This window comes from Pempheris klunzingeri, chromosome 6, assembly GCF_042242105.1.
Source record: "Pempheris klunzingeri isolate RE-2024b chromosome 6, fPemKlu1.hap1, whole genome shotgun sequence".
NCBI classification, from domain to species: Eukaryota; Metazoa; Chordata; class Actinopteri; order Acropomatiformes; family Pempheridae; genus Pempheris; species Pempheris klunzingeri.
In genome coordinates this window covers 11091585-11113882 of record NC_092017.1, presented here as the reverse complement: position 1 = coordinate 11113882, position 22298 = coordinate 11091585, and the positions used below count along the sequence as shown (strand labels likewise).

Sequence of the window (22298 nt, the reverse complement as noted above, 5' to 3'; positions counted from 1 at the left end):
CCAGCCAAATACCCCCCTTCATTTCCCTGCATGGTTATCTGTGCAGTGCCAAGCTGGTGTCAAGTCTTGCTGCACTGTGGGACGCGGCTCCTGTGAGACTGGAGCCAAAAGGCAAATGTTTACAGGCAGCAACATTATGAAAAGTACGTCCTGTCAAGTGTGTGCATGAAATATATGACTTAGAAGTGTTTTTAGAGGTGTGTTGGGATGGTTTATAGTGCAACAGAATATTCAATACATCTTGTGCTCCATCCCACTCCGTGGTACAATAGCTGGCTTGCACTCACTGAGGGGGCGTATAGGTGGGCGGTTGGAAGTGGCGCAACATCAACTGCAATAGCTGTAAATTTACACACGGGAGCTTGCCATTCCCCACAGTGGATGAGACACTTTTCAAGTTAGTAATGTCTCCTCTGATGCCTCACCTGTTGGAGCTTGGAAGGTATTATGTACAGAGACTGGTCCGAGCCAGAAAGTGTATCAAGGGGTTTGCTGGCAGCCCCTACTGTATGTGCTGGAATGTGCCATAGCTTGCTTTTGGGGTGGGACACCATGACCTCAGGCAATGGGATGGGTGGGTGCGACTCTACTCACATCGAAAAGGAAAGGAGTATTGAGAGATGAGGCGGGTGAGAATTGTCAAGAGTTACAGCTCATTTACCCTTAAATCACACATTTGAGTGTCCATAGAGGGACGCAGTGGCTGACATCCATCGTGAAACCACAGAGTGGGACAGCATGGGTTAATCATTTGTGTCATTTCTGATTGAGTTTATGACTTTGACGACTGTCCACTTTTGAGCGCGAAGAAATTTCCACTTTACTTTTGCTTTGCAGAGGGAGGAGGGAGAGGAGACGGAGGGGGAATGCTGTTTCTTTAAGAGAGAGGGAGAGAGAGTGAGTGAGAGAGAGAGAGAGAGAGAGAAAGGGAGGGACCTCTTTGCCCTCCAGAAACCAGGAAGGGAATTGAGTTGATCTGCTGCTGCTTGGTTAGCGCATACGGGGCTTTAAGCTGCACAACAGTGAGAGGGAGAGGAGAGGAGAGGAGAGGGCTGAGCTAACCCACAACAAGCTTCACCACGGCCATCGCAGGTGAGCTAAAAGCACCCTGCCATCCCCCCGCTATCTGCCCTGGGCCTGTCGACCAGAGGGGAGCAGGGCAGAGGAGGAGAGGAGAGAGGGAGGAATGAGGGAGGGGGACAGAAAGGAGAGCAGGGTGGGGGGGTTGGCCGGAGAGGAGAGGTGGGTCGCAGCAGTAGTCCCTAGTCAAGGTTCCTCTTTTTTTAATCCTCCTAAAGTACTTCCTCTGTACTGCTATTTACCTCTGGGGAATCTTGAGATAAAGTTTATAGGATGTGTTCAAAGCATTAACTTTTCAGGCAGGTGGAAGCACTTAGAGAAGGAGGAGGAGGAGGTGGAGGAGGAGAAGGGGAGGGGGGGGCTCCTGAGAGAGGGTGGGGGGTAACTGAACGAGGGGAAGGAGGAACCAAAAATAATTCTATTGGTCAAGGTATAAGCAATAGCAACAACTTTTCAGGACAGTAGCGATTGAAATGCTCAGTGTGGGGCAAGTTGTGTGCTGTGTGCGCAGGGCATGTTGTAGTGGCATTAGACTGTGTGGAACCAGGAATAAGTCATAATTTAGGTCAGGAGTTTTAAGTGTGTCTGAAATGTCACTAGAGTGCGAGCTGATGAAAGAATCCGCCTCTGATGTTTGGTTACTGCTCTGACAGTTGAGGCTCCAATGATTTTATTTTTTTTTTCATACGAAGCTCGGCCCTGTTTGATGGCTGGTCTGTACTTTAATACCTGGCAGCCTGCTAGCAACATACTGTAGTGTATAATTCAGCCCTGAGTGCTTACGTTAGAGCAGGCTTGGAGATAGTGGGGGTGGTGAGGGTAGATATAGCTGGGGCTCGTAGTCCACAGCAGGAGCTGTAAAGCCGGTTGAATGGGGTATTAGAACTCTGTATCCCAGAGTGCCTTGCCCTCGGCCATCCAGGAAAGGAAACAGCCGCCAGCCTATCCCGACAAGGAGGTGTGGTGAGTGAGCAGCTGTCAAGCCAATGAGAGCAGGGGATGCGGAGCTGAGTTGTGGGCTGAAAACAGATGGGGGTGGGGTGGTGGTAGTGGTGGTGGTAGTGGTGGTGGTGGTTGGGTGGGGGGGGTTAGGTGTCTGTTTGTGTGGGATCAGGCAAGGGCTTGCCTGTATGACTAGGGCCACTCGCAAGTTTCCTGTCTGGTAAAGCTCTAGCCCTGCCCAGAGACGGAGGCAGCAGAGCTGGCCGGCAGGCAGGGGAGCCAGATAGGGCCCGGGAAACATTTTCTGCCAATTTGGTAAGCACTCTAAAGACATCTACACTGACACACACACATACACACACTGTGTGAGACTGTGACTGAGAGGAGAGGAGAGGCGAGCAGAGGAAATAAATACCATAGCGTGTTGTGTGTGAGGGAGAGTGAGAGAGATGGGGCTTGATAGAGTTCAGAGTTCTTGACCCACTTGCAGATAAAGGAGGGAATGGCAAATAGGTCAGTGCCGAGTGTAAGGTGCTGCAGTGAAGTAGCTTCTGTCATGAAGTTTTCATTCACATCAGGCTAACTTTTTAACTACGGGCATGCAAGCTCACTGTGTATCAGTGTTGTTGTCGTCTTATTAAGGCCCAAAAATCCTTTAAGGTTCCCTACTGTTGTGACTGAATGGCACTGCTGCTATTATTAGTAGAGTGAAAAGATGAAGACAGTTGTACCTCCTGTAAGGCTGCTTCTTTAGTGGTGATAACGTAACTCCACAAAAACCACTGCATCAAATGTTCGCTAGACAGTGGCAGAGCGACCACGACGATAGATGACAGGGTACAGGTGGGGTGTTGAGTAATAGTTTATTTGAGAAACCTCAGTAGGTGACATCTCTTGCTGATGGGGGGAAATATGTGAGACATCTTGTGACAACTGCATTTCATTGATAGGGTAAGCTGTCTCAGCTAGGTCCATGCAATATTAAAGTAAAACTTAAGCTCTGGGTAACTTTGTGCACTATGCTGGAGAACATGTGTACTTTCTGATTGATTTATGTTTTTTTCAGCTACTCACACCATGCTCGTTTTTTCTCCCAGTCCACTCACCCTGCTTCCTCACCAGCGTCTTGTTAAAATCAGATTCTAATCTCGCCTGTCATGTCTTGCTTGCTTGTGGCTCGTGGCTTAAAGGCTTCACAGGAACCCTGACTGCCTTGCTCGATAACCAGATGCATATTTTTTTGGCTTTGCATACTTGTTGAACCCGTTTTTTAAACGTGTGGGCACGGAGAGGGTACAAGGAGAGCACAGTACATGAAGACGCCCAGTGCTGGGAAAGTGTTTGGAATGCTTCTATGAAGGTAGCAGCAGACAAGGTTGATGGCATTTTTTTTATCCAGTTCAATGTCACAGACAACATTAGTTACAGTAGTTATTGTCCTGATGCAACTCTCTTTGCCACTTCCAAGGTACCATCACAGAGGAGAAGTATAGTTAGTTCAAGAGAATTCCAGCAAGAGGTTAAACTAGGACGCCATATGTGTTTTTGTGTGTGAGCGTGTGCGTCTGTGTTACCAACAATAGACTCCAGGGGAATTGCAGGGGACTTCAGTGGCTGTGGGCAGGTCCAAGACACCACCCATCAATTTGGCGGTGAGGCTGAATACAGTTTGATATTCCTGTATGTTTGTGCCTACACCACTATGGCCTGAAACTAGCAGGTTCAGACAGACTGAGAAGACAGGTTGCGTGATGTCGCCGTGGCAGTTTGAGGCTTCATTTTAGAGTGAAATGCTGGCTGTATACAATGCACTACATGTAACAGTCATTATGTTTGTTCAAAGTTTTGTTTATGTGGTCAAATGATGTATTGTGGCCAATTTAATGACATCAAAACCTGAGTTCTTTTGTAGCAAACAGCATCATCTCTGTGCTGCTGTTCTCTCTGTATGTGTTTGTTTTGGTGAGTTGAAACATTTTTCTACATTTACTTTTATCTATTCTTTAATCTGCCTCTTCCTTGGTGAATGTAGCTTCACTTCCCCCTAATGTTTGGTTCCCCTGGTCAGCTGCTCAGTATACCACAGCTTCCAGCCTGGCAAGGCAGATAGACAGACCCCTCTCTGTTGTTTTTCTGTTGTTGTGCTGAAGTCTAGGGGGAGTAAAGGGGCTTCTTCTGTTCTCTTCTGGGACATTTATTATGGAGAGCCCAACACAACCTGATCAAATTAGAGTGGGAGAGGAAGAGGCTGGGATGTATTTCAGGGTGGGGGTAAAACTCAGCTTGTATTTTCACGCTTTTGGAGTTGGATGATGTCTTTTTGTGATTTGACAGTTTTTTTTCAATATGCTGTAAAAAACATAAATTAGTTTAAGGTGGTAGGCTTTTGTCCACAGTATAATTCATTGATATATTTATATTAAACACTGCAGTACAGAGATATTCCATTACAGATATACCAGAACCTCGTTTTAATTAAGCAGAGAGGCCAACTGATCGGGAAGGGGATATGTGACCAGTCCGACACTGTCTGCTTGTTGATTTAGTGAATTGGTTTGGGATGAAACAAGAGAGAAGATGGGTGGGTTGCATTAAAGGACAGCGAGAGACAGGATGGTGGGTGGGTCTGCGCTGCTTTGCCTCCTCAGCAGTGGAAAGGGGAAGTGGGTGATGTGGTGGGTACATGCAGTGCAGAGTCTGAGACAGAGATGGAGCAATGATGAGATGAGAGCGACAGATGAGGGGGAGAGAGAGAGAGAGAGAGAGAGATAGGGTCAGACAGTAGGGACAGAGAGAGCAAGCAAGCAGAGAGCTGGTCATCTGATAACAGAGCGGGTTCTGTTACACGCCTGCCACAGACTCACAGGAAGTCCTCTTTCCCTGTTAGGCTGCGCATGCACAAAGTGGCGCAGCCAGGGCACGTCGGGCCTGCGGACAGACCAACCGGCCAGCTTGAGTTCTGCTGGTCAACACTGCGTTGGGGTGTAGTGCTTTTGCTGAAGCCATGTGTTAGATTTAGTTACACTTCCTGGTTGGCAGCATGGCAGTGTCAGAGCATGTTACTCAGTCTGAAAGGAACTCTGAGCGTGGATGTGGTTTTATTTCAGCGCAGCTTGTGAAAGGCTACTGTGCCAAGACGTGTGTTGCAGGACTCATGACTTCACAATTAAATATCCACCAAAAGGCAATATTTTAACTGGCATAAAAACAAAGAGTGTCGCAGTTAATAGTTTAGTTAATATTGGTGTTATAATCTTCAAAAACACCAAGACATGAATTAATTAATTCTGTACAGTCACTACAACGTTGTGTTTCCCTGTATGGACTGATAATAGAAAGCACACAGACCACTGTCTTAGTCGGTTGTTTGTTGTCTCAACTCTTTTGCGGTTTTCAATGTTGGACTTTTTAGCAGAGTGGCATTGAAGTGAATCATAATTATGATGTTTCTATTATTTTGTCTGCTGCATTACATATGGAGGAGCAAATGTGAGAAAGTAGTAGAACCATAATGGAATCCAACACCTCAAACTACAGACTCAAAATGTATAATAATAATAATCACCATCTATTTGTTATTGTGTTAAAAGTAACTATTTAAAAAGTGTAAGTTTTGTAAAAGTAATAATTCACAACAGTCATCCTGGATTGAATTACAATGGGGGTTTTTTTATGCTTCTGGGCACTCTTGTATTTACTAGCCTGTGGCCATACCGTGGGTCTGACTGATACAAACAAGCAAGAAAACAAAATACAGATAAATTTAGAACTGTGTGAGAGCGACAGCAAGTTAGCAACAGCTGCAGATTTCACTTTTTCAGTTCCTTTTCTATGTGAAAGCAAAAGACACAGACATTTTATGAGGATACCATAAACCCCCCGGCTAGCTTCCCCACATTAAACTTTGCCCAACTTGTGGGTGGTTACCTTTCCTCTTATTGGAGCAGGTTATACCAGGTAACTCAATGAGATCTGAGTTTATCATTGACATCTGAGCTGGATTCCTAGGCAACCATACGCTCAGGAGTTATGAGTGAACTTGTGAGTTTAACGCCCTGCCTCGCCCACTACCTTTTCACTGGCTTTGTGTCTATGGGCAGCGCTTCCTGGTTAGTTTCTAGCTAAAACCGCAAAGACCTAGACCAACCCTTGCAACTTCAGTTTTATCAGTCACTTGTCCTCTTCCTGCTTCACTCCCAAAATGACCAATCAGGTTTCCTTCCACCACTGGCAGCAGTGAGTCACTTGGCTGCAGCCTTCGCTCAAAATCCAGTTTTCCAAGGAACTGCCACCCCCTCCCCATTCTGATTATCTTGGTCTAACCTTGAACCCTCTTGACCTGAGTGAAGTGATTCCCTCGCAGTAGGGCGGGTTGGCAGGGCTGCGGCCACAAAGGGCCAGCTGAGATCCGTGAAATGAGGACAGGGGAGGAAGGAGAAATGATAAAGAACAGGTCACGGAAGCATAGACGAGAGAAAAAGGGCCAACCAAATTCTTCAACTTGATGTTCAGTATTCAGGTTTTTCAGTTGTTCCCAGCCCTGGCCTTGCTGTTGTATTCCTGTTGCTCTCTAATCTTAATACAAACACTTGTGGTGGTTGAAATATAGCCGATGAATTATTCTGATAGCAGCAAGTGAGCTACTGAATCCATAAAAAATCTTCACCGGAGTAAAATTGGGAGTAACCTGATGGAAGTGTTCTCTTGTAAAAGCAAAACGCTAATAACACTTCACAAGGTGTTTGTTGTAAAATCAGCAACTGCTCTGCATTTCAGTTGGCTACTTAAAGGTGGCCCATCTGTGCTCCATTAACATTTATGGTTTAAGGGATCAATGATTTAGTTATATTTGCTCTGATTGCTCTATCTTAAAATAGGGTTGCTCAATAGTTTTCAACTGTGCATAATCTTTATGAGCCAATCACGTTTTGCATGCCAAAGTTAGTTAGTTAGTTAGTTAGTTAGTTAGTTAGGTAGTAAGTGAAAGTTTGAATAAAAGAGAGCCCAAGGCTTTAAAATTGAGTCAAACCCAATGAAAATATTAAGTGCAGTACCCACTGCAATATATATTTGATAGTCTAATAGAAATGATCTGTACTTTATCCTTTTCTCGAGTTCAGTAAAATCTTAAAGATGTTGTTGGGTACTGCCCGTGAAAAGGGCCAGTTAGCTATTTATTCCCTCGCCTATCGAAGAAACATCTGAGGTTGCACAGGGTTAACAGTTTGTTCCTTTGTATTTAGGAATGACTGGTATGTGTCAGCCAAAGACGGAGATAGTTGGAGAGTGGAAATTATGTGGTCCTTCCTTAGATGATACATATCAGGCAAAATAAAAGCCCTTTTACCAAATGCAACCACAGTGTGATGTCAACATGTTTGTCAGTGAATGACAAGCAAATTGGGTGTGACTGCCTTGGCATAGATATTAAGAACACACACAGCACAGTCAGCTGGAGCAACGGCAAATCGGAAACTGTTTCACAGGAGGCCGTTGTTGGTTCTTTCCTCCCTGAAGCCTAATTTTGATATCTGCCCTTGCTGTGTGTAGATATATGAGACGTTACGGATGAGATGGAGATGATGAGGGCGGGTATGGAATGGGTGGGCCTTGCATTAAAGCGGTTGTTTGACTTGCAAAGCAGGACTAGGTGCTCACAGAGCGGGCACTGAGAGGAGGCTCTTCCGTGGAAGCGGAGCACTATGGAGACGGACAGTTGCTGCACTGCTTTTGTGCAGGCCTTGTCACCCACAGGCATGAATTAGTGATAAGGAATGTTTCAAGCCATGAGGAGGTGTCAGGATCAGGTTTGTTGCACTGTGTTTCCTCTTTCTTAGTGCTCTTTACAGGTTATTCGGGGACAGGTGGCTCCTGCATGCAGAGTAGTCTCTTCATGCTTTGTTGGCATTGCGTGTGTGTGTGTGTGTGTTTTATCTCCTCTCAGCTCAGCGTCTTTACCCCACAAAGCCGTGACCCGGGGTCAGCAGTGTATGTGCGGGGGATAACGCACTACGCAAGCTTGCAGCAAAGCCTGGTCTAGTGCAGGTGCTGTTTGTCTTTGTTAGAGAAAAGGAGGTTGTCTGGGGTCTGGATGGGCTCACAGAGATCTATTTCCACCTGTGAAGGACGTGACCGGTAGCCATGTGGTTGCCCTTTCTCTTGCTCTGTCTTGCATCCCCATCTTACTCTGTTCTCTCCTCCTCCCTCCCTCCTGTGCCATCTCTCTTTGTCTTTGCCCTCCCTCCCCTCACTCAGCGTATTCAGATGAGGGGTTGGATAATAAAATTTGCTCATGCCATGTCTGATGGTCGTTTTTTTTCATCAGAGCTTTGTGAAAGCCATTGGCAGTGTTCGAGGGGGCTTTGTGGTCAGCTGCCTATCAAAACTAAATTGATTTAAGGAAGCAAGAACACGAGATACATGAGACATTTTACCATTAATCAAACAAAACAGTGCTCTAAAGTTTGAGCTGTGTTGTGTTATCTGAATTTACAAATTTTGATTTGAATGTTCTCTTAATCATAGTGTTTTGCCTAAATGAAAACAATTATTGACCCACTTAGAGGATCCTGATAAGTATGAGCAAACATCTGCTCTCCTCTCCTGCGTGCCTCTCCAGAGAGTTTTTTTAAAGGCTTTACCCGACTCTGACCTGTTGGCAGAGCTGTCATGTCAAGGTGTGGTGACAGATAGTCGTTTTTTTTAACAGGGGAGAACTTGAACACCGGTAGAAAAAGAGGAGAGGCAGCCAGGTTAGGCAGGTTTGGTAGTGGGGTGTAGCGAACAAACATACCAGGAGGGCTAATCTGAAGGAATGTCATTTGAATGCCTCACGCTTGTAGCGAGCAACACTCTCAACGCATCCTCCAAACACCCCCCCCCCCCCTCCGGCCTCACCCCCTGCTGGGTCTCCCTGGCAGATGGAGAACAGGGAGGGAGGGGTGGCAGGGGCGGGTTGTAGGGGTTGCACGCTCTATACGTCTATAAGTGTGTTTATGTGTGTGTGCGTGTTTTGTGCGTTATTGATGTGTCTCTGATGTTACAGTATTTGCCTGCACTGTGTGTGAGTGTGTTAATAGAGAAATCGAGGATGGCTTGTTCTGCTGAAACCCCCCTCCCACTGCGCAGGCTTCAGTCGATCATTTTAATCTCCCCCCACACGTGAGCGAGGGGACAGCCTTTCCTGAAACTTGGCACACAGTACAGGGTGGGGTAACCAGCTCAGACCGGATTGACAACCTCCCTTTTTAATACTGTTCCCTCGCAGCTTGTTGCGTGTCCTCTTCCTCCTCCTGTGGAGTTTTTCCACAGGGTCTGCTCTGGCAGCCCCCCTCCCACCCCGCCCCCTTTCCTCCACCTCCCTCGCTCTCCTCCCCAGCTCTCGACTGACATAGAGTGCACAAGCTGCACAGCCCAGCTCCCAGCATGCACTCCGATCCCCACTGCCCTCTGCCTATCTGTCCTCCACAACCTCTTACTTGGTTTCTTGTACGAGTGCACGCACGCACACACACCCCCGTAGATGCAGGCATGTATACAAGGCACCCAGCCGTTTTAGGGTGTAATGATCATCACAGTGAAGGACTTTCATATGGATGGCTCGGGTATAAAAACACACATTTACATGAAACTATCAATGTGTTGGTGTGAAAAATGGTGGAAAAAAAGGTTTTGCATTGTCAAGATATTAATGAATAAAGATGTCTTCTTAGAGATGATAATTTCAGATTTTGTTTAGAGACTCAAAAAGTCATCTGTAGTTATCAGTATTTATCAACCACCCACATACAGTGTACTTTTATACAGCGATGGCAACTTGTTATAATCATTTCTTGTTGTCATTGCAGTTTTTCTGTTTTTGTCAGATGTTGTCATGATTTCTAAGACTGATTTTTATTTTTTTTTTTGCTGAATGGTCACATCTGGATCTGACAGCTCATATATCAAAATGCCGATTACCAAACCAGTTTTAAAGTTGGACTATCTGATATGCTCAATTTTGCCTATTGTGCTAAGATACTTTAGAGTCTGTATTTTATCTACCCCCTGTATGGTATGAATTGTGCACTAATGCCTTTTACTTTTAAATTTCAACCATGACCTCTGTGATCATTTTGTGTGCACTGGGTTGTGTTTTGAAGCCTTCTGGTGTGTATTTGTGACTATGGTGAATCAACTAATCAATATTGCTCTGTCTTTCTTTAAGGAAGAATGTCATGAACTGATCTATTATTTTCCTTTTTGTCTTTTCCTTCCATTCCATCCCTCTGTCCAAATCTTCTCCCCTCAGACAGGCAGACGGACAGACGGCAGGACGGATACACGGGTGGGGGCTGTGCTAGGCGGCTCGGCGGCAGGCTGGTGGAAAATGTCGTCAGGAGCCGGTGGGAGGGGCGGAAGGCGGCTCAGGGGGACAGCAAGCAGCGGTGGTGGAGGAGGGCGAGGAGGGGCAGGAGAAGCAGAGGAAGGCCCTGTGGGGATCCCTTTCCCTGAGCACAGCGCAGACATCCTGGGCAGCCTGAACAAGCAGCGACTCAGCGGCCTGCTGTGTGACGTGCTCCTGGTTGCACAGGACCGGGAGTTCCCAGCTCACCGCTCCGTCCTGGCGTCCTGCAGCTCCTACTTCCACAAGCTCTTCACTTCAGGGGCCACTGCTGACCAACAGAACGTCTACAACATCGACTTTGTGGCGGTGGAGGCTCTTGGAGCGTTGCTAGACTTTGCCTACACAGCCACATTGACAGTCAGTCACAGCAGTGTGGCTGACATTCTTGCCGCTGCACGCCTCCTGGAAATCCCACCCGTCCAGGACGTCTGTACACACCTGCTGGACACCAAAGTGCTCTCCCCGCCGGTACAAGACTATTATAGAGCTAGAAGTGAAAGTCTAAATACTAGTAGTTAAAGTTGGATTTAAGTTTTGAGATGAAATTTAGTGACACGATAAATAACCCATTGTAAGTGTTGATTGAATTAAAGCGAAGCACAGACCATCTAAGATGCAGAAGAGTTGATCCTGAGATGTGTTTGAACTGGAGTAGCTCATTCAAAATCTAGTTTTCCTGGTTCAGCCACATAGGGGACAGCGTATCTGGTCATCATACTGTCCCCTTCATTGAATAGTCAGCACAGTCAAGCTTACATCATGGCCTTTATCAGTCTCTCTCACTATGCCAAGCACACGCCCACAGCCTTTGGGCTAGTTCAACACTTACTCATTCTGAGCCAATAGCATGTGTGGAAGGACAGACACAGCATATCGCAGCTACTCTTCAGCACGATCAAGTGTAGCTGTGATATGCTGTGTCTGAATACATAATGCTTTACATCATGTGATAATCACAGCTATGCTTCACTGTGATAATCACATCATGCCTGGCATGTCAGAGACCTTCATGTGCTCCTGGCTGGTTGTTTCTTTTAAATGGATCCTAACCTGTAACACTACAGTTTATGGCAGACACATATTGTCTCTTCACAATCCATGAAGACTTCAACACTGACACTTTCTAAGAAATGCAGAATATGCCAAGCCCTCTATAGGGTGTTGTGCTGCTTCATTGTTGTTCATAGCGACACCAGTAGCAATGTAGCAATTAGCAATTTGGCAATTTTTGTTTTGCCAAGATAGTCATCTGCCCATACTAACAGGCCTTACAGTTGTAGATTTAGGTCATCTTAGTCAGCCCACGCTATAGCTGATGTATTTCAAAATGTGGTTTTTTTTCTTTCGTTTTTTTCTTTTCTACTTTGCTTCTCTACTCCTCTTTATCTCTTTGTTGTGCAAACTTTCACTGACTTAAAATTTCCCCTTGACTCACTCTCTGTTCTCTGTCATGTTTCACTAGGCGGGCAGTGAGCAAAGAGATGGAGATGAAGATGAGGAGGGGAAGGGCAGAGGAGGCAGGGAGCAGGGGAACCGGGTGCGGGCCCGGGAGTACCTGGAGTACTTCCAGAGAGGGGCGCACTGGAGCAGCAGCTGCAGCACGCCAGAGCTCAGGGACCCGCCCACACACCTGCACTTTAACCACGGGAATGGGGGGGCCCACAGCAACGGGGCTCCTGCTGGTCCTGGTGAGTACTACTCCCCCCTGGCCATCGCCTTGGCCCAGGCCCCCACACAGGAGCCAGAGGAAGAGGATGAGGATGAAGAGGAAGACGAGGACGGGGAAGCGGTGCAGGGGAACGGATCAAGCCTGGGGTCATCTTTCTACCCTCCATCCCAAAATGGGCACTTCTACCTCCCCCCTGAGTCTAGGCTGGGGCAGGAGACAGAGGTGGAGGATGGGGGCAGGGAGGTGATGGCGAGGGATAGGGGATCTGCCAGTGCCCTCCTGCAGCAGATGATGGACTCCATCGAGAGGCAGAAGGAGCGTGCAACAACCGGAGAGGAACAGGGAGATGGGGACGACCCTGACATGGAATTTTACTTGAATTATTTTAACAGCTCGCAGCATGAAGATACAGCTTCTGCTGCTGTGACACAGGGAGTGCCGCCGCTCTGGCTATCACGGGGCAGAACAGGCCAAGAGAGAGCAGCAGGAGGAGGAGGAGAGAGAGGGGTTGGAGAGAGAGGCAGTGGGGGTGGAGGAGGAGGAAGTGGAGGGGAGAGGAAGATGCGCTCTAAGGCCTTCCAGAAATGCCCCATATGCTCCAAGGTCATTCAAGGAGCAGGCAAGCTACCCCGCCACATCCGAACGCACACGGGAGAGAAACCCTATGAATGCGCCATCTGCAAAGTGCGCTTTACCAGGTAAGCCCAATTAATGAAGTGACTACCCCATGTCACATGTACTAATAGTCTTGGACTTGGCACTGTACACAAATCGCCTAGCAGTGGGAAACACCACAAAGCCAAGAGCAGGCGTATTAGCACTAACCAACTTAGCTTTGCATTAAGGAGGCAGCGCAGTTTGTGAATCTAAACGTTTACATTGATCATGGACTTACTGAGTATCCCTAACCAGGTTTTTTTTCCATTGTCATATTGGAGCCAAATGCTAATCAAAATGTCACGTAGAATATTCCTGGGGGTCAGGTGGTTATAAAGGTCTGTTTTATTGTGACAGCCTTCATAGCAAAGTCCTGGGATTTTAGCATAGGGGTCCTATAAAAGAAGGCTGTGCCATGGTAGTGTTATCTAGTGGAGGGCTGCTATAAAGTGTTCTGATACAGAGGGGGATTACAGGCCCTCGATGGTGCTCTATGCGCTCCAATGCAGTAATTTGAACTTTTGATCTGTGATCGTGTTGATTATTGCCCACGGCAGGGCAGTTACACCACCCCACTCCTCTCTCTCTGTCACTCCTTTACCTCTCTAATGAAATCTGCCATGTGCTGCTCTGATAAATGTGGCGACTCTACAGCAAGGGACTTGAGTGCACATGGTTTTCTTGTATTTAGGAGTCCTGCCTTTTCCTTGAAATCATTCCTTTAATTAATTAATCAGTGGACTTGTGCTGGAAATAGATGCAGTATGCTAGAAATACCCAGAACCTCTGCTGGCATGGCAGGTAGGGAAGACCAATCTGAATTTGCCTTCTAGCTAAATTCGACCGGCAGTGGGAAGGGGGTATTGTAATCTTAATCCTGTTTGATCAGGGTTAAGAGTGTGCCTTGCACGGTAATAAATCACTCTGTCCTTTAAATAATTCACCTCTGCCAGTGTGCCACTTTGTTCCGAGGCTTTGGCCCGTGTGTGCGAGCCCATGTGTGTGTTTCTCCTCACCTATGTTCATGTTTCTTAGTTAATTTTTATATTTGGGGCACAGTTTGTACAGGCCTGTAAGGGTTGCAGTGGGTTTATTTGTTTGCTCGTATGACAGCTAATCCACTTACATGGCATGTGTGTGTGCGTGTGTGCGTGTGTGCGTGTGTGCGTGTGTGCGTGTGTGTGTGTGTGTGTGTGTGCGTGTGTGTGTGTGTGTGTGTGTGTGTGTGTGTACGTGTGTACGTGTGTTCAAATAGAGTTGTCTTAACTACACTTGTTTGTTTAGGAGCCCTCTGCCCCGGGTGCAGAAGAGTTAGACGATTAAAGAGCTCGAGAGCTAGAGAGATAGTAAGGGCTAAAGGGGGGAAGGGAGGGACATGAGTCAGATGAAGGCCAAGGCAGCCTGATAAAGTTTAGTGGGCGGTATATCATCGCAAAGTAAAAAATGTTCCAGGATGTAATAAGATGACGTTAGAGTTAGAGAAGTCAAGTCATAGTTTGGTCTTGTTTTGAGAGTGATTGCTGTAGAACTTGCAAATTATTGGAAAGTTAGTCTTCCACATCCTCCTCTATATCATTTGATTACAGCTTGTGGGGATACTAGGCTGCAAAACTGATGACATTTTACACTCATCTATGATTTAGTACTGCTCGATGATAAAAGTCAAGTTTTCAAAATGATTTTGGAATTGTTCTGCTGCAGAGGACATTGAAGTCTTCATGTATATCTGTGGTCTGGTGATTGTTACAGTGTCATCAAAGAAATGTTAACAGAAATCGTAAAAGTGCAAACTGACACAATGAACGTTGAGCTTTCTCGTCAGTTGCTCTTGTGTACCATTACACAGATAAAGATGTAAAGTTTATGGCTTCTCCTCATTTGGCCTGGCTGCCGTCACATAATGATCCCATTGGAAGAGATCCAAAAGATGGCTGTTTAAGAGGAAATAAAACCATCCAAAGCGCATTAAGCTGAGCACTGGACATGTGAGAATTGATACTATATATTGAGATAATTATGTATTTGTACATGACATTACAAGCTTGATTAGTAAGCTGGCTGTGTGCACTGAGTATTTTCAAATGGGTGTGAGCATTTGAATTTCTTGTCTGTGTATTCTGATGTGATCTTGTTTTTCTTTTCTGACGCACAGGCAGGACAAGCTCAAGGTTCATATGCGGAAGCATACAGGAGAGAAGCCTTACCTGTGTACGCAATGTGGAGCTGCCTTTGCTCACAACTACGACCTGAAGAACCACATGCGCGTACACACCGGCCTTCGCCCCTATCAGTGCTCAAGCTGCTTTAAGACTTTTGTGCGCTCGGATCACCTGCACCGTCACCTTAAGAAGGACGGCTGCAACGGCATCCCCTCGCGTCGTGGCAGAAAGCCTCGAGTCCGAGAGCCAGGGCTCCTTGATGCCCCCCTGGGCTTGCTGAGCCCCAGCTCCGACACAGGCCCTGGGCCTCGCACCATCAGGGGACGGCGGCGCTCCGAGGCATCTTCAGCAGCAGAGGTGGAGGGGGCTGCTGGAGCCCATGCACACAGTCCTCAGCTGCAGGAGTTGGCAGGGGAGGCAGGGCCCTGAGACTGCAGGGGCGACAAGGACACTGCTGGACACCATAGTCACTCTGCAACGCCTGTGAGACAGGCCAGTGAACAGAGAGGAGAGAAAAACATGCAAAGGCAAACTTAAAAAAACAAAAAACAAAACAACTAACTATTCCTCTATAAACCAAATCAGGGTGTCACAAAAAATCTAATCTTTATATTTCTTTTTCCTTTTACTTTAGGAAATGGAGTAGACTTGCAAGCACTTGAGTCGGTTATTCTGTTAAAGAGCAAAGAACGCTTCAAATCATGCACCCATGACGTCCACTTTCTGGGCCATTTCTTTCTTTATAATATTAGGGGTTTTATACATTGGCATATGTGCTTAGGCAAATGTATGATAGATACAAAGAAATTCTGAGCAACTATGCAGTTGATTTAGATTTTTATTGGTTTTGTCCTCACAGCCTTCAAGCTCTAAGCAAGGTGTCTATCAAGCACCTTCTGGCTGCTGTACGGGTGAAGCGAGGACAAATCCTCCCAGTGAAAACAACTCTTTTTCTATTCTTTTGCAGGTCTGAAATGTACAGTTACCATAGAAACAACATTGCCACAATATGGCATATGCAAGGAAAACTCACCACAATTTTGATGCAACAGTTTTTCTCTCAAAAATGTTCCAGAAAGAATCAGACGAGGGTTTGATTGAAGTGTTGCTTTCTCTATAAAAATGCATTTTAAGAATCTATGGTTTGTCTTATTGAGAAACAAATTGATGTTGAGTCAAATCCACTTTAATGGGGGCTCGTCATTTGCAGGACTAGGGAATATGAGGGGTGGAGGGTCTGTGTTTTTAAAGCACTACCATCATCAATGTATCTGTTGGCTTGACTACGTTGCCTCGTTTCCCTCACAACCCCTGCAATTTCAGCGTTTCTGTTTTCCCTTTTGATTTTGTCTTAATTTTTTTGTCGTTCCTTTTTGTTGACTGCTTCGGGTACTTGACACTTTATAAATGTATACATGTATATACAGCAGGTGGTGATGACATTGGTCCCCTCTTAATGCTGAGGTGTACTTATCGGGTTTTTCCTCCTAGGCTTGATGTCATATTTCTCACAGAGTGAAGCTTGTGGGTGAACGAAACAAACTGTATGAATGTTTGATGAAAAAAAAACGAACACCCATTTGTCCTAAACTTAACACTTGACATGTATAGTTCCTGCCCAAAGGATGAGGAGGTTGAATGAATGAATGTGCTTAACTTTGTGCAGTTTTTCGGAATCTGTCCTTGTGTGACAAGGCGCGGGTAGCATTTAACCAACCGCAGGTTAAAGGAATGGCAGGGAGCCTGAGTGAGAGAGTGACAAAGAGTACGAAGAAGAGATAGATGAGCACCTTTTTTTCTATGTTTGCACAGCTTTACTAAAGATATCCAACAGAGCGAGAGAGAGAGGTATATTTAAAGGAAGTGGGCTGGTGTTGGGAAGGGAGTGAGAGGAGGTTTATGTATCATGCTTATTCCAATCTTTTTGCCCTAGGGACCACACAACCGTGAGGCAACCTGTATGATGAAGAGAGCAATAAATACCTGTCCAAGTTGGGAGGCCAAATAGGAGCGCAGCTGCAGCTGGTTGATGGGGGAGGGGAACAAGGGAAGGGGAGGGGGATCTCACAATGTCTGTTGCATTCCAAAAAATAATCTCCCCCAGCTCAGCCACGTTTCCAGGCAGGAGGGGATCAAATCAGGCCTTTTCTCTCCCTCTCTCTCCCTCTGTAGTCCTCTAATGCCCCCGAACCAGCCTGGAGGGGATATTATTATATTAGGGCCTGGTGTTACTGTGGGTAGGACGCCTGGTGCTGGCAGTTTAGTGTGTGAGTGTGTTTACATGTACGTGTGTTTGTGTACATGTGTGTGCGTGGCAGCCGGGGTCGCTCTGGCCACATCATCACTGTGTGAGTCAGCCACAGCCTGTTCAAACATGCACCCTGAGCTGCCAGCCCCAATGCACTTTCTCTGTCTCTCACACACATGCTCTCTCTCTCTCTCTCTCTCTCTCTCTCTTACACACACACACACACACACACACACACTCATTGGGTCCAGGTATCCTGTAGAGAAGGGGAAAAAACCAGAGCCGACATATTTGTTTGAAATTTGTCAGTGACTCCTTACATCTGGTTTTGTTAGTCTTAAAATATCCATGTTGTGTTATTGTACTCCAAATCCAATGTTATTTTCCAAACCAACACATTGAGCCTTTGAGTCAAGAAGACAACATGCGTGTGGTTTAGACCCCCACCCCCCCATCACCACCTCACCCTATAATTACTGCAGTAGTGCTACAACTCAACTATCAGTCCTTTGCACCTTAATTGGAAAGAGGCAGGTTACGAATGCACTTTGTTACTGAGGAGGGCACTTTTGTCAACGAAACGGGTACTTTGAAACAAACCAGTTGCAAATGAGATCAGTCCTTTCGTCTGTCCAAGGTGGTGAAGTTGAGTTTCCTTGTTCAGGTTTTGACGACAAGCTGCCAAATTAAAAAAAACAACAGTAATACGCTTTCTCTAAAACAGACAGATACAAACAGGTTTCTTATTGTGACCTTAAAAAAAAGAGACAAAATTAATCCATGTTACGGATTGCACTTGAAGTTAGTTGCTAAAAGAAATCTAGCGAGTTGTCTTAATGGAAAGGAAGGGGATTGACGGTGGAGGCAGACAAAGAAGAAAGGGCACTGAGTGTGCGCACACGCGCGCGCGCGTGTGTGTGTGTGTGTGTGTATATGTATGCGTGCATTTCTTTCGTGCATGTGCACAAGCATGTTTTGCTGGCTGGCAGGCTGGAGGGTCTCAGGACAAGCTTGGATAAACAAACTTCGTGTCTACCCCATCTGTTCACCAGCTACTCTCATAACTACACGTGTTCTCTGAGGAACCATAGTGATAATAAGTCCACGGTACCACAGACGCAAAAATACCATATTGTAAAACAACTCATTGGACAGTTGCTTGTTTACTTCACGGCTCTCTTGGTGCAGATTTGCATAACTCTTTGTTTACCCTTGTTGGTCATTGTCAGGGGTTGGCTGGGTCTTGAGGGTTTTAGTTTCTATTTTTGCTCCTCTGTTATGAGAACGATGGGGTTTATTAACGCACAGTTTGACTCCCACAGGCAGACCAATGCAAGCTGAGTATGTCTACCTGCTTTCTGGTCTTTATGTAGTGGTACTTGGTATGGACTTCCTGAACCCGTTTTGTCTAGATGAGGCAGATGTGAAAACCGTGAGCCATGTTAAACATATGGACCTTAATATTTCTCCAAAAGTCTTACATTGTTTGTTGATTAACCAAAGCTTTTTGCCCTCAATCTTAAGTCTATTGTAGATTAGAGATATTGAAAGTATGTCTGTAATTTATCCACACCGGTCCCCCTGACTAAACCACACACAGATGCCCTCCTCTTGAATACATATGCAGAAACGCGTGTGGAGTCATACAGATATTTACTTGAGTTCGCTTTCTCTCGCTCTTTGTATCCTTGTGGACAATAGAATCAGAGGTTTAAGGATGTATAGTTCTTTTTTTTTCTGTCTACCCTTGTTTTTCTTAAAATAACGTGTTGTGCTTCAGCTATTTTTTTTTTTAACAATCGTACATGGCTGTGCGTGTGTATGCGTGCGTGTGTGTGTAAGGGGGTGGGGGGGTCATGGTTTTGGGTTGCTGTGCCAGGAGGGTGGGGTAAATGGGTGCTTGGGTGGGGTTATGGATATAAAGCCTGATAGCACTGGAAATGGTGCTTTAGCTGAGAGAGCAAAAGTTTGCACTAACGTTAAATGTCCTTGTCCTGCTTATGGGAGAAGGGCAGGAGACCTCAGAAAGGCCTGCGAGTTTCCATGAGCACAGAGCAGTGTGGTTAATACTCAATGGTCTCATTAAGAGTCCATCCAACCCCTCCATAGAAATAATCATGTACAGTGTATTAAGACATATACAGACGTCCAACATCAACAAATACCAAAGGAGAAAAAAATGGCTTGCGTTCAAGTCACTGGACATTTTAAGCTACCAATCTAATGTTGGATCAATAGAGTTTTATTGTTCAATCTGAAGGCTCTTGAAAAGAGATTCTGGATGTAACTTGTAATGGAAACTAGAAATGGTGTGATAATAGCAAATGATATTTGCTCTTCATTATAAGAAATATTCCAAATATAGAACACTTAGGCACTTAGAAAAGACTCCTAAAACATTTGGATCGTTTGAGTTTGTCCTGATCTGACAGCTGAGATGTACTGTGTGCAGGTGCCAGAGATACTGAATCTGATTCTCGTCAAATTTCTGAGATGGATGATTTCATCAACGTTTGTCTCATATTCAGTCGGCTGATGAATAATGATATGAATTGATAATGAAAAATACTGTTACTGTCAAACGCTGTGATTCTGGTCATTGGTGAATTGGATGATTTCAGTTTATTTTTCTGAAAAGGTTGAAGCAGATCGGGACCGTGTGGCCTTGTCTGAGCAGCACTAAGTTTGTTTTTATGTTTCCAGACGGTGGTATTGTGCAGTGTGGGGCTGAGGCTCGCTCCCACCGGGTGGACAGTGCAAACATCAAGGGCCACAGTGTGCCTTATGTGGACTGACAAAACTCCCAACTTCTTTCTTATTTTATTTTTTATCTGTAAACACTGAATTTTGAAACCAAATTACAAAAGCTTGTTGGCTTGGTACTGCAATTGATCATTTAGCAGTTAAAGCTTTACTTGAACGAGTTAATTATAATGTCTCTGTACTAGCCATTACTTCAGAGCTGTGTCTCTGTCAGCCTCTACAGTATAGATTCATAACCGGTGTGTCCCCAGCCTCAGCCCCAGACCAAGGTTACTCTGACACAGGCTACACTGAGACAGTCTCAGAACACTTGCGAGTGTTTTTCCAAATTGACCTTGATATGTTTTTTTTTTTCTTATACTGTTATCAAAGATTTTTGGTGAATCTATCTGAGAAGGCCATAAAACAAAGACGACCAACAACTATGATAACAATTGTAACTGCAAATAATCAAACGAAGCAGGACAGGGTGACTGTTAATATTGAGATTCGTGGCGGCAGAAGGGGGGCTATTTGCTTTGCTTCGTCATTTTCCTGCACACCTGATTTTTTTTTTTCGTGTTTTCCATCAGGCTCTTGATGCACAGCAAGCTGAGCGCAGCATATGCAGTACGGCACTATGCGCAGCGTGGCTCTGGCACTTACACAGACAGCCCTGGGTCCTTCAGAGAGGCAGGCTGCTGTCTGTTGGCTGCTCTCAGCCAAGTGGGGACAGTTTGCACTTGGAGTCTTTCTCAGTCTCTGGGGATGCAAAGGTTGGCTTACAGGGAGGAGGATTAAATACGGGTGGTAGGGGAAGGCTGGATGGTGTTTTCAGGGATGAGGTTAGAAAGCCCAGGTGACAGACTTATTTGCTGAGCAATGGTTCATTGTCGGTCCTCTAAGCTGGTAGGAATTGCGTGGCCACGATATGATAAGAATTGTATTACAAAGGAGGTCACCACAGATTTCACATTGGGAAACTGCAACAAGGAGAATGTTGCTGAGCTCTTTTGTCTCTATGTAAGTACTACTCAGGTGGAAAATACACTGCTATGCATTGGGTTTCATTGTCTGCTATGTTTATGGTAGGTCTAATCACCCTCCAAGTTACTTCTCTGTCTTTGCCTTTCTTGTTCATCCCAATATTTAACATAATAGTTCCCAGAAAGATAAAAGCAGGAACAGTTCCCTCATTGTAAAGTGGCTGTGACTGGCCTGTTTCTCCATCTAATATTGATCCGGTGAATTGTTTGTTGGAGGGAAGGAAGCCACTGGAGATTCACTCTTATTAGTCAGACAGTAACATTTTTTTTTAAAGGAGATGGGGTTAGAAAATCATGGGGGGGGGGGGGGGGGGGGTATTCTTCTACTTTCTTCTCCCATCGCTCCCCCTCTCTCTGGACTCACAGTCTACATCTTTGCTGCAGACTGGCCTTTGATCAAAGATCACACACCCTCAGCAGTGGAATCGACAGGAGAGAGAGAGAGAGAGAGGGGAGAGGATGAGGTATGGAGGAAGAGACAGTTTCAGTTTTCAGTCACCTTAACCAATTTAGGATACATTCCATAGCTTCGTACTGTGATTCCCACTTTGGAGTTTTTGGCAGTTGTTAAGGATGTGAGCTGGAGACGGCAGGAGGAAATAGTCAACATTTTGCAGTTGGCTGTTTCAGTCAGTCTGTCTAGCCTCACTATCCCGCTACTGTGTGACAGACAGACACGCAGACAGACAGTCCAAAAGGCCCCCGGTGTTCCGCTATCCAACTGCCTTTTTTTCAGCTTCTGCGATTGTAACAAAAGCACTTTTGCGAAAGGCCATCCTGAATTTTGTGTGCTTTTATTTTATGGTTATCACTATTGTTATTATTTTTGTTGTTCCTGTTGATGTTTTTTTGTTTTCTCAGTGCAGATGATTATTTAAATGCAAAAAAACAATATGACGAAAATGAAAAAAAAAGCGAAAAAACTTGAATATTTGGTGTCCGGATGGAAGGTGGTCAAGAGCTGCCAGCTCATCTGGACGTAAACAAACACATCTCTGTTATACTACCACCATACCTGTTATATGCAGCTTATTGCATAGTCACACAAAGGTGGGGGGGTTACAGGACAGATCTCCCCCTGCCTGCTCTCTGCTTACTGTCTCAGATCTTGTTGGGAGAAAGGTCATTTGATCTCATTTTGGGAGACTCCTTTTCTTGAAAAAGAAACCTGTATAACAGTTGCAAAGCTTTCTGAGAAGGCTAGCTGTGCTGAATGTTAAACATGCAGTGTTGTATCCACTGCAGAATCTCTTTGCAATAACGCCCTGTCTGTGTAGCTAAAGGCTGGATCTGGTATCCATATAGAGCTTAAACGATAATGAAAGACGGATGAAATGGCCAAAATGACCATCATGCACTTTTGCAAATC

The 22298-nt window shown here is 45.5% G+C and overlaps 1 protein-coding gene across 2 annotated transcripts; it reads left to right on the top strand.

The window, feature by feature from the left end:
• Positions 1-999: 999 nt before the first annotated feature.
• Positions 1000-18971, top strand: zbtb7a (zinc finger and BTB domain containing 7a). Of its 2 annotated transcripts, none has more exons than XM_070832836.1 (4): positions 1000-1092; positions 10317-10876; positions 11871-12775; positions 14887-18971. In XM_070832836.1, the coding sequence occupies exons 2-4, from the start codon at positions 10391-10393 to the stop codon at positions 15320-15322; spliced, it is 1827 nt and encodes a 608-aa protein (XP_070688937.1). In that variant the 5' UTR covers positions 1000-1092; positions 10317-10390; the 3' UTR covers positions 15323-18971. The 2 variants fall into 2 exon arrangements, with proteins under 2 accessions (XP_070688937.1, XP_070688936.1); XM_070832835.1 differs by having other exon boundaries at positions 10313-10876.
• The last annotated feature ends 3327 nt before the right edge of the window (positions 18972-22298 follow it).